This window comes from Lolium rigidum, chromosome 1 (assembly GCF_022539505.1).
Source record: "Lolium rigidum isolate FL_2022 chromosome 1, APGP_CSIRO_Lrig_0.1, whole genome shotgun sequence".
Taxonomy (NCBI): Eukaryota; Viridiplantae; Streptophyta; class Magnoliopsida; order Poales; family Poaceae; genus Lolium; species Lolium rigidum.
Genome location: NC_061508.1, coordinates 244,775,716 through 244,787,741, shown reverse-complemented (window position 1 = coordinate 244,787,741; position 12,026 = coordinate 244,775,716). Strand labels below are relative to the sequence as shown.

Sequence of the window (12,026 nt, the reverse complement as noted above, 5' to 3'; positions counted from 1 at the left end):
GATCTTCACATTCTATGTGCTTTCTTAAAATTCCGTAAAAAACTGATTTTTTTTATGGCATGTTCAAAAGGGACAAAAAGGCTCGCAAAAACCCTATTTTTACAACAGTTTTATCTTTTTTACACATGCCACATAAAAAATCGGGGTTTCTTGACACCACATAGTGAGCAGTAGATATGAAGATGTAGGCATAACATTTTCTTTAGAAATAGTAGAACACTTTTATTATGTTTAAAATGTATTCTAAATAAACAGAGCATATACATCCAAGAGCAAAAAAGGCCACTCATGAATTATAATCCAGTTTTACAATAAATTTCCTTTTGGCTTTGTGGGCAGCTTCTAAACGAGCTCTAATTAAATAAAGTAAAAGAATATCTTGGATCCAGGTGACCAAATCCATGCATCCATCGGTTGCGGGCAGCTGAGGCAACTAAGAGCAATTCCAATAGTATAGCCAACTGTTGGCTATAACAAGATGTCATATCATTTGTAGTCATCATATAGCTAACATGTACAATAGTTGGCTATAAGAATGTAGTACTTTACTAATATATGGCCCACCTTTCACTCTCACAAGGTGCCTAGGAGCACGTGCAAGAGCTGGCTATTGCATAGTAGCCCACCTCCCTTCTCTCTCCTCTTCTCTCTCCTCCAACTCATCTAAAATATATTATTTAATGTTTTATAGTCAGCTGACTGGATTTTATTGTACTTGCTCTAATCAATGCACTGCATCGTCACCCGAACCCACACAAGAATGTGGCTTTCTCTCTCCTAGGGTGAATGGCGTATTGCAGCCACTAGCCATATCCACGACGTCCAACACATCAGCGGCACGCGCGAGCAGCCTACTGGTTGTTGCTCCTCCTTCAATGTTGATCCTCCTCTACCGTCCTCATCTGTTGCCCCCTCCTCTTCCTCCACATAGAAGGATGCCTGCAATGATGGATGATCTCAAATCAAGGTTGATGTTAGTGTGGACCTCAAGAAAATGGGATTCCAAGCGGAATAGATTCAAGGTCGCTTGATCTGACTTTGGTGCTAACAAATTTAGTGGACTTTCTTGACACTATGGGTGGCTAAACTAGCATCTGAGAATGATTTTTTGATATTGTACTAGAAACCGCATACAGAGCATGCTAACGAATTTAGTGATCATGTATAGCATGGAAACAAAGCATATATATATTAAGCAATAGTATTCTCTTTGACCAAGACAATGTATATATCGGTTGCTAGGATAAAACAATATAATACTCGTAGGCATTTGAACTAAATGTTAATGTGGGTAATGCAAGGTTATTGTTAGTCTCTCTCCATTTAAGGCCCTAGAAGGCTACAAGTTCTACTAGAGCATATATTGTCTAGAAAGGCAATATTCTAGTAACAAATATCGGGCATACACATGTCATCAACATATTATTAAGCTCACTGTTACATATAAGATACACTTGACCCAAAAAGGGACAACACCATCACAATTCTCAATGCCATATATACTCTTCATTTTTTATATTTGGGTATATCTAGTTAGAAACAATAAATTTATGTTAATACATTATCTAGTATACAATATAAAGATCTTTATTAAGATATATAAGGATACACGCAAATATATACACAATATCCATGCTAGTATCATAAGTTAATCCAAGAAGGCATGGGATATTGTCTTTTATTATTTCCCCGCACTTGAAATCATTTGGATAATTAAATGTGTTTCTAATGCGATATGTATAAAAAATAATGTGATTTCTATTTATTGCACGGTAATATAGAACATCATGAAATATGTGTGTGAATTGAAAAAAGAGTTATAAATAAGTATACAAGTTTAATGTAAATAATTGTAAGCTTACCTTATAAGAACATAAAGAGGATCAAACTTGGTTATATTATAAAATATATTGAAGTAATATCATGTATATCTCTGTATATAATGCAAACTATATATAATGCAAACTTAACACGAATAAAAACTCATATGCAAATTTTAGAGGAGGCCAAAATACCTCAAGATCATTAGATAGTGGAGTATCGTTGTTAAAACCCTTTTCAGGCACAAGATATTGTTGATTGCAATGGTGACATGGGGATTTAAGATCATTTACTATGTGTGCTTCATAAAACACCATGTAGTTGTAGGGTTCGTAGCATATAAAACAAAAAATTCTACCGCAAAGACGAATAAAATCAAGATCCAGTCTATGGAAAAGCCAAGATCTATTATGTGAGAAATGTGCAACGAGATAGATGAGAACTAACCCTCAAAGATCTAAATACTTAACGAGATCCAATCTCGTGGATGGTGAAGACGATCCTTCAGATATTGTGATCCGGCAGCACTTCCGCACTCGGTCACACGTACGGAGTCGATGAAGACCTTCATCTCCCTGTTCTAGTCAACCCAATAAAATATCAAAGGAGAATACCACAATATTATACTTTTATGATGGAAACAACACATGATTTCTTTCAATGACACATTATGCACTCTCAGCTATTTGAGACAAGTCATGCTACAACAATAAATACTAAGCATATAAAAAGAATAACATCTAACATGACATGCCAAAGTCTATGCCACAGTCTAGACAAGCTCCCGTTTGCATCACTATAGTCATGAAATATTTTACTCGTATCCAACACCAATCAACATATTTGAAATAGCTCTCAGAGGTGGAATATAATATTGACAAGAGAGCTAATCATGCATAAATAAATAATACTAACGAGCTCTGAAAAAATTCAAGTGAAAGAACAAGAGCTAAACGCAGTACTAGAAAACTAGAACACTTGCGGAACAATAAGAGCGAAAACTAGAGCGTTCTATGCAATTAAAACAGAGAGGGTATTTCTCCAAAACAATATGCCGGGATCCAACATATGCTACAACAAACAAAACTAAACTAAACTAAAAACAAAAATAAAGACGCTCCAAGAACAACACATAGCATATGAGACAATAAAAATATAGCGCATAGAAAGATGATTGCTTTGTTGATGAAGAGGGGATGCCTTGGGAATCCCCAAGATTTGACGCTTGTAAGCTTTTGTCCATTCTTCATCTCATCACATCATTATTCTCTCCCTACACTTGAAAACTTCATTCACACAAAACTTCACACAATTCTCTATTAGCAGCATTAGTACAATCAAAATAAACAAATCCACTTGGGTTCAGTTCTAACATATATCAAACATCTATTAAAGCATTAGGTACTGTAGCAACCTTTTAAAAAGCTCTTTGATCAAAGAACTCAAAAAGAAAGAAATTTAAGAGGCAAATGCAAATAGTGTAGAAATCTGTCAAAACAGAACAACAGATAAATATCGATTTTTAAAAAAATCCTCTGTTGCTCATCTCAAAAAGTGGTCAACTAACTAAAGTTAGATAATAACCTGGGGCATATGCATCAAAAATGGTAGCTCAAAATTCCGCTCTGGATATTTTTACGAATTTTTATGGTGACATCGCATAATCTGTTTTCAGGACATCAACTTTCCCAAATCCTACTTTCTTCCTATTAGAGGCTATTCTTGGCATAAAAATGAAATAAAAATGATAAGGAGAGATTATTACAGAGTTAATAACTTCCAAGACTCAACAAAAAGAAAAATTACAGTAAATAAACATGGGTTATCTCCCAGGAGTGCTTTTCTTTAACGTCTTTCAGGTAGGTGCAGAAAAAGAACAAGCATCAAGTATTATCAAGTGAAGAAGCATTAAGATCAATGCGAGAAGTCTTTTCAACAAGGATTTGTATTCTATCAATATGAGTTTTAGAAGTCCCTTTCTCTGCACTTTTAGGTTCACTACTTTCATCAAATGGATTTTCAGGAACAATCCAATCAAAATTCTTTTCTCAAGCTTCATGCATTGATAATAGTTTGAAAGGTATTGGTATCTCACTTTCTCTCCTATTTTTGGTTTTGTCTATTTTGCCAAGTGCACCAAAGATATCTACACATGAGCCTAGCATCTCAAACCGATCAAAAACTTTCCTAGCTTCCATAACAACATCTTTAAATTCTCTAAGCAAAGTTTCTAGGATAAAGTCTTTATTTTCATCATCCTCAATTTCATGGAGTTTAAGAAATATTTGATGCATTATAGGATTAAGGCTAAAAAATATGGCCTCCAGCATTTGAACTAAACAAATTGCAGCAGTTTCATAGTTAGGAGCAAGTTCTACTAGGGATTTATCCTTAATATCTTTATGCTTACTAACATGATTAAAGAATTTTTTAATGTTTTCTTTCCCAATTATAAAACCACTACTTAGAAATAGGTCCTTCAGATCGTACTTAGGGAACAACATAATGAACTAGAAACAAAATAACAACTATAAAAGAAATTAATTTTTTATGTTTTTGATATAAAGAAGAGTATAAAAGAAAACTATTTTTTATGTTTTTTATATAATAAAGCAAACAAAACAAAGTAAAGTAAACTAAGCAAACAATAACAAAGTAAAGAGATTGGAGATGAGAGACTTCCCTTGCAGAATTCATCTTTCTCCCCGGCAACGGTGCCAGAAAATCTTGATGGTGCTCCGGTGATGGCGCCAGACAATCTTGGTGGCGGTTGCTGTGGAAGCGGTTGGGAAACCCCAAGAGGAAGATGTGATGAGCACAGCAGCAAATTTTCCCTCAGTAAGAAACCAAGGTTTAATCGACCAGTAGGAGAAAGGCGTGACTTCTGAAGGTGTTGCTAGCTGGCTAGTGGCAGGGCGCACTACCGGCGCCAGCAACAACGTGAAACCTGCACACAACACAACCAAAGTACTATATAAACAGGGACGCAAGCATCTCATCTCCTCCCCACTAAACCCTAGCCGCCGCACAACCTCCACCGTAGCGCTGCTGCCGCTCAGCCTCCACCGGAGCCACCATGAGCAGCGTCGGCCACGGCCAGGCTGCCGCGCCTCCACCTCCACCTCCACTCAAACTCCCCCGACGTCGAGCTCCGACGAGGAGTTCGACGACGATGACAACACCGACGACCTCCTCGACCCGATCAGGGACGCCAAGGCCCCGGCTGAAGCGGAGAAGGAAGCAGAGGAGGAGCGGGTGGCCCACGCGGCGTTCAACGCTGAGATGGAACACCGCAGGGTGGCGGCTGCCGCAGCCGCAGAGGACGATAACTCCGACATCTCATGGTCTTCCGATGACCCTGATGCGCCTACCCCGGAGGAGAAGGCGGCGGAGCAGAGGGCGTTAGTCGAGTCCTTCAAGACGCTCAAGGACGACGCCGGCAACGCGAGGCTGCGATAGTGCCTGCTAGAGGACGCGGCGGCGCACCGAGCCCTAGCGGTCGCACGACAGGCGGTGGAGAAGTAGACGAGGGAGGGACGCAACGACGGAGTCGGTCCGTCAGGCAGCAAGTAGTCTAAAATTCTACAACTACTTTGTATAGTTTGAATGTAGTATTTTCTATGCTTTCTAAATATATTGCAAATCTAAAAATGGGTCGCCCACTGGGAGCACACCCAGACGCAAACGGACGCGCGGACAAAATTTGTCCACGGGGCTTTTGGACGTCCAATATGCATCGCCCGTTGGAGATGTCTCACTTGGAGATGCCTCACGGCACATGATCATCAATCATCACTGAAAATTCGTCGTATGTGCACTGTGCAGCAAAAGTAGCAAGTTTTGGATAGGAAGAGAGGAACGCAGGCCTCCTTACTTGCTCGTCATGGCTACAACTGCCAATACCGAACAGAGCGGCTATCAGAACTAGCATCTTGCCCGTGCTTCGCTACGGAATTACAATAAATCTATTTAATAGTTATTTTAATTAAGTTTTTCTTTTAAATATAAAAATGATCCAAATGCGATTTTAATCGACAGATTGCTTTTTCCAGTGCATAATATTGCCGTACGGTGTCGACAAATACTCTAGACTCAGATTATAGATGACTCAGTGCAGCTTTGATAAATAGCATAGACTGCTTGTAGATATGGTTTCGATAAATACCGTAGACTCTAGTTTTTTTTTTTTTGAGAGACCGTAGACTCTAGTTCTAAATGAATCAACTACTCAACATCGGTTGATTACACACAGCAGATTTTAGAACTGAATTTTTTTTAGTAATTAACACCCATTGAACAGAGGATAAATGCACAAGCACAGTAGCACACAATTACAAAACATCTGCTCATTCTGTATTTTACACATCACCAGCGTTAAGGCTAAGTGGCCATCCAACCCAGTATCTTCAGAATCAGAACGAGTCACGTGTGCAAGTACGGAAACAATCAGGACCACAGCATCGCTATGCTCTGTACTATCTCCGGCAATCCGTCTCCATGGTCTTTCTATGTAGAAGAATGGTGATCGCGTGAGGCTACCATCAGGCCACGGTCTAGAGCGACGGCCGCCCCTCTTCCTCTTTTCCCCAGGCGTGGAGGCGGCCCGGCCATCGCTCTTGGGCCAGTAGCAGTATGTATGGGCAGGATCACAGGAAGGTATGGACGGCCGGGGCTCGAAACTTTCCGATGGCCATAGTTGTGCAGAGTTGGAGCAGGACAGCCGTGGTGGCCTAGGCGCCGGGGATGTCAGGCTCGGCGGTCCTAGGAGGTGTGGCGGCGGGTGCTGGAGGATGAGATCCGGTTTGAGGCCGTCATCTGACAAGAGGAGGGGATCGATCTGGAACAGCGGGTAGGAAACGGGGACTGGGACACTGGGTTAGGCAACAACTAATTTTTTTTACCGAGCTGATTGGGCTTTTCGTCAATTACTGGGCCGTTTCTGACTGGGTCGCGTTCGCGTTTTATTAGTACAGACAGATACAGATTATCATTCTGATATATGTTGGCGGTTGAATTGTGAACATAACCACGCATCAAAAACAAACATCATCCACTGGACTTTTCCATCTTGGTTACATCATCCAGTAGAGACTTCTCCATCTTTCGCTAAAAACGTCAGTCATCACCAAGATTCAATAGTCATAAGTCAATTACCCACCCAACAGCACAGGCCAAACAACTGTTACATTATACTGAACTACCGTAATAACAATACTAAAATCAATGATGGGAAGAAAGCTTCATCAAGGCCCCTGCGTGAGTCTCTGTAGCTGGCTTGGGTCACCCAGCGTCTCCATTAGGAGACGGGGCGCATACTGAGCCTCCCCATCGTGCTCCTCTGCATCCTGGCAGAACGACATGATTATCGTCTCGACCCCCACCTCCACCACCCCGAAGAAAAGCTGAGCCACCACGTAACCAAGCGCCCAGCATAACTGCAAACGCCGCCGATTAGTTAACTTCGGATGCGTATGTATTCATCAAAGATGAATGCTGTGTTCGACCGTGTTTCGAAATGATACAACTTGCTTACCAGCACAGGGAAGAGTGGAGATGATATCTTGTTGTGAGCAGACCTGTACTTGTGGTTGTCCAGCATCAGGAACGCGAAGAGCGCGCTGAACAGGCTCACACACAGCTTTCCCAGGAAGAGGATCACGTCCCCTATGACGTTCACTTGTCCGATGCGCAGTATGTTGTTCATTATCAACCCGGTCGCGAGCTCAGAAGCTTTGCAGAATCCCTTCCCTGTAGTGGCAATCTGCACTAGCCATTCGCAATGGTGAGAAACCCATTCATATCCCACAGCTACACAAGCTAGCCTAACAAGGGAAACTAAAGCAGCACATATACTGTCAACAAGATAACATACACAGTTAAGAAGGAAACATGTAGGATAAGCGCTGATACTTACCACAATATAAGCATTCCGGTTCACTGATTTGATGGTCCAATCTATGCAGCCCAAGCAGCAGTTAGACGAAGATGACACTGTCTTCTGGAAGCTGCTTCCACCAGCTGAATCAACCGTTTTCAGCCTACGGCGTAGTGATTTAAGTATCGACTGCACCCACTCTACGGTGGACACGATCAGTGAACCTAGAGCCACAGATCCAAGACTGTAGCGCAGCAAACGCTTCAGTGAAGACACCACGGTATGAAACGTTATGTCATGCTGCATAACATCGTTGTGCTGCACAAAGTAGTACCTTCTAGTGTTATCTAGAAAAATACTTAACTAGGTCGAGGTGATGAACATCACTGGGAAGTTCACGTCTATTATTGTTTGCCAGAGCAAGATTTGTGTGGTGCTTACCGACGTTTCACCACGTGCCCAGTAGTATGAAGCAACTGATCCAGCAATTACAGTTGAAGAGCATGCGATGAAGAATTGTGTTGCCCAGTAACAACCAAATAGGTGGAAAAAAATGGCAATGCCAATATGAGGGGTGTAATGGACACTGTACCCACAACAGTTGTCACAATTCACTTTTCCCTCCTTTAGATCAAAGGTACAGCAGTTTGCTTTGCAATCATTTTGTAAAACTTGACCAGAGCTGAAAAGATATAGTGTGGCTGCAAACCAGAACATATAGATGATAGCAAGGGCGAGGTATGGTACGACCGGAACAATAATGAGTTCCTGGACTTCACCAATGACCTTTGCAGCCACCTGCATCCAATTCATCCTGATGAGTGCTCAGAAAATACAAAGCTTATTGAGGGAGACAATGTGCATGTGAAGCCAGTTGATTCAGCACCATACGCACCTTAAGGACAGATGTCGCTTTCAGTATACGCCGAACTATAGCTATTGAAGTCAATAAAGCAATGATCATTACTATTGTCATCAATACAGCAGCAACATGAAGGTGGGTTATTTCCTAACAAAAAGATAAATGGTGAGATAACAAGAAGCTTAGCAGTATAGTGCTAAAACTACTCCCTCCGATCCATAATAACTATCGTGGTTTTAGTTCATTTCTAGTCAAATTTGAACTAAAACCACGACACTTATTATGGATCAGAAGGAGTAATATCAATAGGAGGCACAAGCATACCCGTCCACTTATGCTGACATATGGATCACTTGGACCGATTACAACAGTTAAGGGATCATTGCCAATCCAGCCAGCTGAGCATGTAAAATAGTCAGAATATATGAGAATATGTATAAGACAATCTGCGCTGATAAAGATCACATGATGCCATTTTACCAACTATTACCTCTGTTCCGAAATATAAGCCTTTTTAGAAAGCTAAATTAGCTTTCTAAAAAGCCTTACATTTCGGAACAGGGAATAGTATAATACTAGTATCAGTATTTATTAGTTATTACTACCTCCATTCCATAAGAGAAGGCATATAAATTTGGTCAAAAGTCAAACTATGTACAGTTTGAGCTAACATTTAGAAAAAACTATCAACAATTATGAAACTATATTCATATATTATGAAAAATGTATTTCATGATGTATCTAATACGATTGATTTGATATTATAGAGTTTTTCTTTTTTGTATAAGTTTGGTCGAACTTTATCTAGTTTGACTTTGACCTAATTTATATGCCTTGGTTTATGGAGCACAGGGAGTAGTTATTACTTACGAGTCGATTGGTGCATCCTACCTTTTATATAGAAGAACATTGTGACGGATATTACAAGGGCATTGAAGAGGATCACTGTTATCCATGGCATCCCCGCAACAAAATAACGGATCATCGCTAACCATATCACTGCTAGAAACTGTGGGAGAAACCCCCCACAAAAGATTAACACAGGCCAGGATTTCCCAATATCTGCAACATATCTCTGCACAATATAAAAAGGTATCAGTTCCAAGAATCTACACGTGGGCATGCAACCATGTGCAAGGCTCTCAGTTTTTTATCTATTTATTTGCAGGACCATAATTCTCCAATTGAATCTAATAAATTTAGCCAAATAATATTAATCACACGTGGCTGCTAGTTTTTTTAGAAACACATGTGGCTGATAGTTTATTTTAGAAAGACATGTGGCTGCTAGTATTTCCTTGTTGTATGAACATTTAATGTTATGTAGCTTGCAGAAAAATAATGTTCAACCAGAGAACAAAACTATGCTTTTCCTATACATGGACAGACCTGTCAGATAGGCACAATAAATTTCTTGTGAGACAGATAGATGGACTGACAGTGCAAGCAGTACAAAGACAAACCTTTAAGACAGAAGATTTATAATTGATGGTATTGTGAATAGTCTTGTCTATTAACATGTTTTCATCGATGCTGGCACCACCCATCCGCTGCCAATGCTTCAGAGAGACATTGGATGGCCGTGCAATAAACTGGCAGCTCCAGTAGACTGCGGTGACAGAAAAGGAATAAAATTAGCGGATGTACTTTGCATTCCTCAGATATTGGCAGCATCTTGCTGAGTATTCGCGGACTTGATATTCAACTATTCATGCCAGACTTACCATTTATACTTGGAAATATGATGGGGTAACAGGGACCCTGCAACTGAAGAGAAGTGTTCCTCATCTCGGGAGTGAGGTACTCAAAATAATCATAGTCCCTGTCAATCCAATCATCAACAGAGAGCCGTATGTCACCTTCCGGGTAATCACAGACAAAGTTCAGCCCATCTTCTGCAGGGTAGGGGCATTCCATCAGGCAGATGGACTTAGCATCAGCTAGATCAATTTTGCTATCCTTTAGCCCACTTTGGTACACCTGGTTGGGGTTCATCCAGTAACGGACATCCAGCTCACTCAAATCTGGATCAGCATGTTTGCTGCCACATATGTTCCCTTTGTAGTCTAGTCCATAAGTTAGCCTGCATGATCAGAGCAGAAAATGTCAATTATATATGGATATCTTCGCCAACAAAGGCCACTATAAATTCTAAAAACATTTTTTAATAGCGCAAAATGAGTAGCACACGAAATGTTTGCAACAAAGCGAATATTTCGTGCTGCATAACTCTCACCCTGTACAATCACCAGTTTCTTTGTGGGGACTCAATGTTCGTAAGAACAGACAACTACATCAATATATCTCTGCAGCTACTTAAAAGAGCTGGGCCAAAAATGGGAACAGCAATACATGAATGATGGCAATGTGAGCAACGGACCGTTTTAAGGACCACACTGATTTGCTGTCTTAGTGTGTGTGCTGAATTGGAGGGTGGAAGCAAGGATTCTCCTCGTTTGGTCAAAACCTCATTTCTAAGATTAGTGAAACTAAGAATGCATTGCATAGAGTGGACGAAAGCTCCACAATAGGCAACAAACACTTCTTGCGTTTTCTACTGTCAGTTGGAACTAGCAAACATCAAAAGGGGGCTAAAAGTAGAATTATAAAGGACCATATTCTTTACTGCGAGGGTACCGAAACTAGGGGGCAAATACATGGTTTACTTCGAATGAATTGAGCATAGATTCAGCGCTACGGAAGCTCCATAAGGAAGCAGACAGTAACTGTAACTGAGAGTAGAAGAAAGGAGCAAAACTGAACGAGCATGAACCATTTAGGAGTATCCTGTTTTAGCCCCCTAAGCTTAACTTGTCCTCGAAAGATCTACACGAAACAAGAGCGAAATTGAAAAATGCGGCACCCAATCACCAAAAGGAGTCACCCCTAATGGATTTTTTTTAATGGAAATTAAGCGGCACCGACAGCGGCAGCAAGAGAATGCAAGAAAAAGGTGGGGAAGGAGAGCGACCTGAGCGGGTTGCCCTGGTTGAACCCGAAGCTGGAGTTGACAATCATGGCGACCGAGAAGGCGGCGAAGAGGGCGAGGAATGGCAGGTCGCGGCACTTCCGGTCGTGCCGAATGACGCCGGTTGCGGCGTCATCTCCTCCTCCTCCGGCTCCGGCTCCGGCTCCGGCGCCGGCGGAGAAGTGGCGGCCAATGATGTCGTCGATGGGCCCTCGCATTGCACCTTCCCCGAGCTCAGCTCAGCTGCTCTGGATTGGAGCAGTGCTGCCTCCTTCCTCCTCGGGTTAATGGGGAAAGTGACGCTCGTGCTGCTGCCGCCGGCTTCCTCTTCACTGGGACTGAGAAAGTGATATCGGAGCTAAAAGCGTATAGCACAGTTTACGCAACCTGGCACAGGAAGACGGTGACACTATTGTTTACGTGAATGAGGTGGCGAAAGCGGTGGGCCGCGTGAAGTGACGGCTCCTCGACGATTCCGGCGCAGACAGACAGACCAGATC

General features: G+C 41.5%; 1 protein-coding gene across 1 annotated transcript; it reads right to left on the bottom strand.

Annotated features, from left to right (window-relative positions):
* Positions 1-6,811: 6,811 nt before the first annotated feature.
* LOC124692125 (choline transporter protein 1-like) lies at positions 6,812-11,759 on the bottom strand. Its single transcript, XM_047225427.1, has 10 exons — positions 11,530-11,759; positions 10,283-10,641; positions 10,022-10,167; positions 9,450-9,633; positions 8,883-8,956; positions 8,592-8,705; positions 8,138-8,494; positions 7,736-8,014; positions 7,355-7,582; positions 6,812-7,256 (listed from the first exon to the last, which is right to left on the bottom strand). Exons 1-10 carry the CDS (start codon positions 11,742-11,744, stop codon positions 7,065-7,067), a joined length of 2,148 nt encoding a protein of 715 aa, XP_047081383.1. The 5' UTR covers positions 11,745-11,759; the 3' UTR covers positions 6,812-7,064.
* Positions 11,760-12,026: the final 267 nt, after the last annotated feature.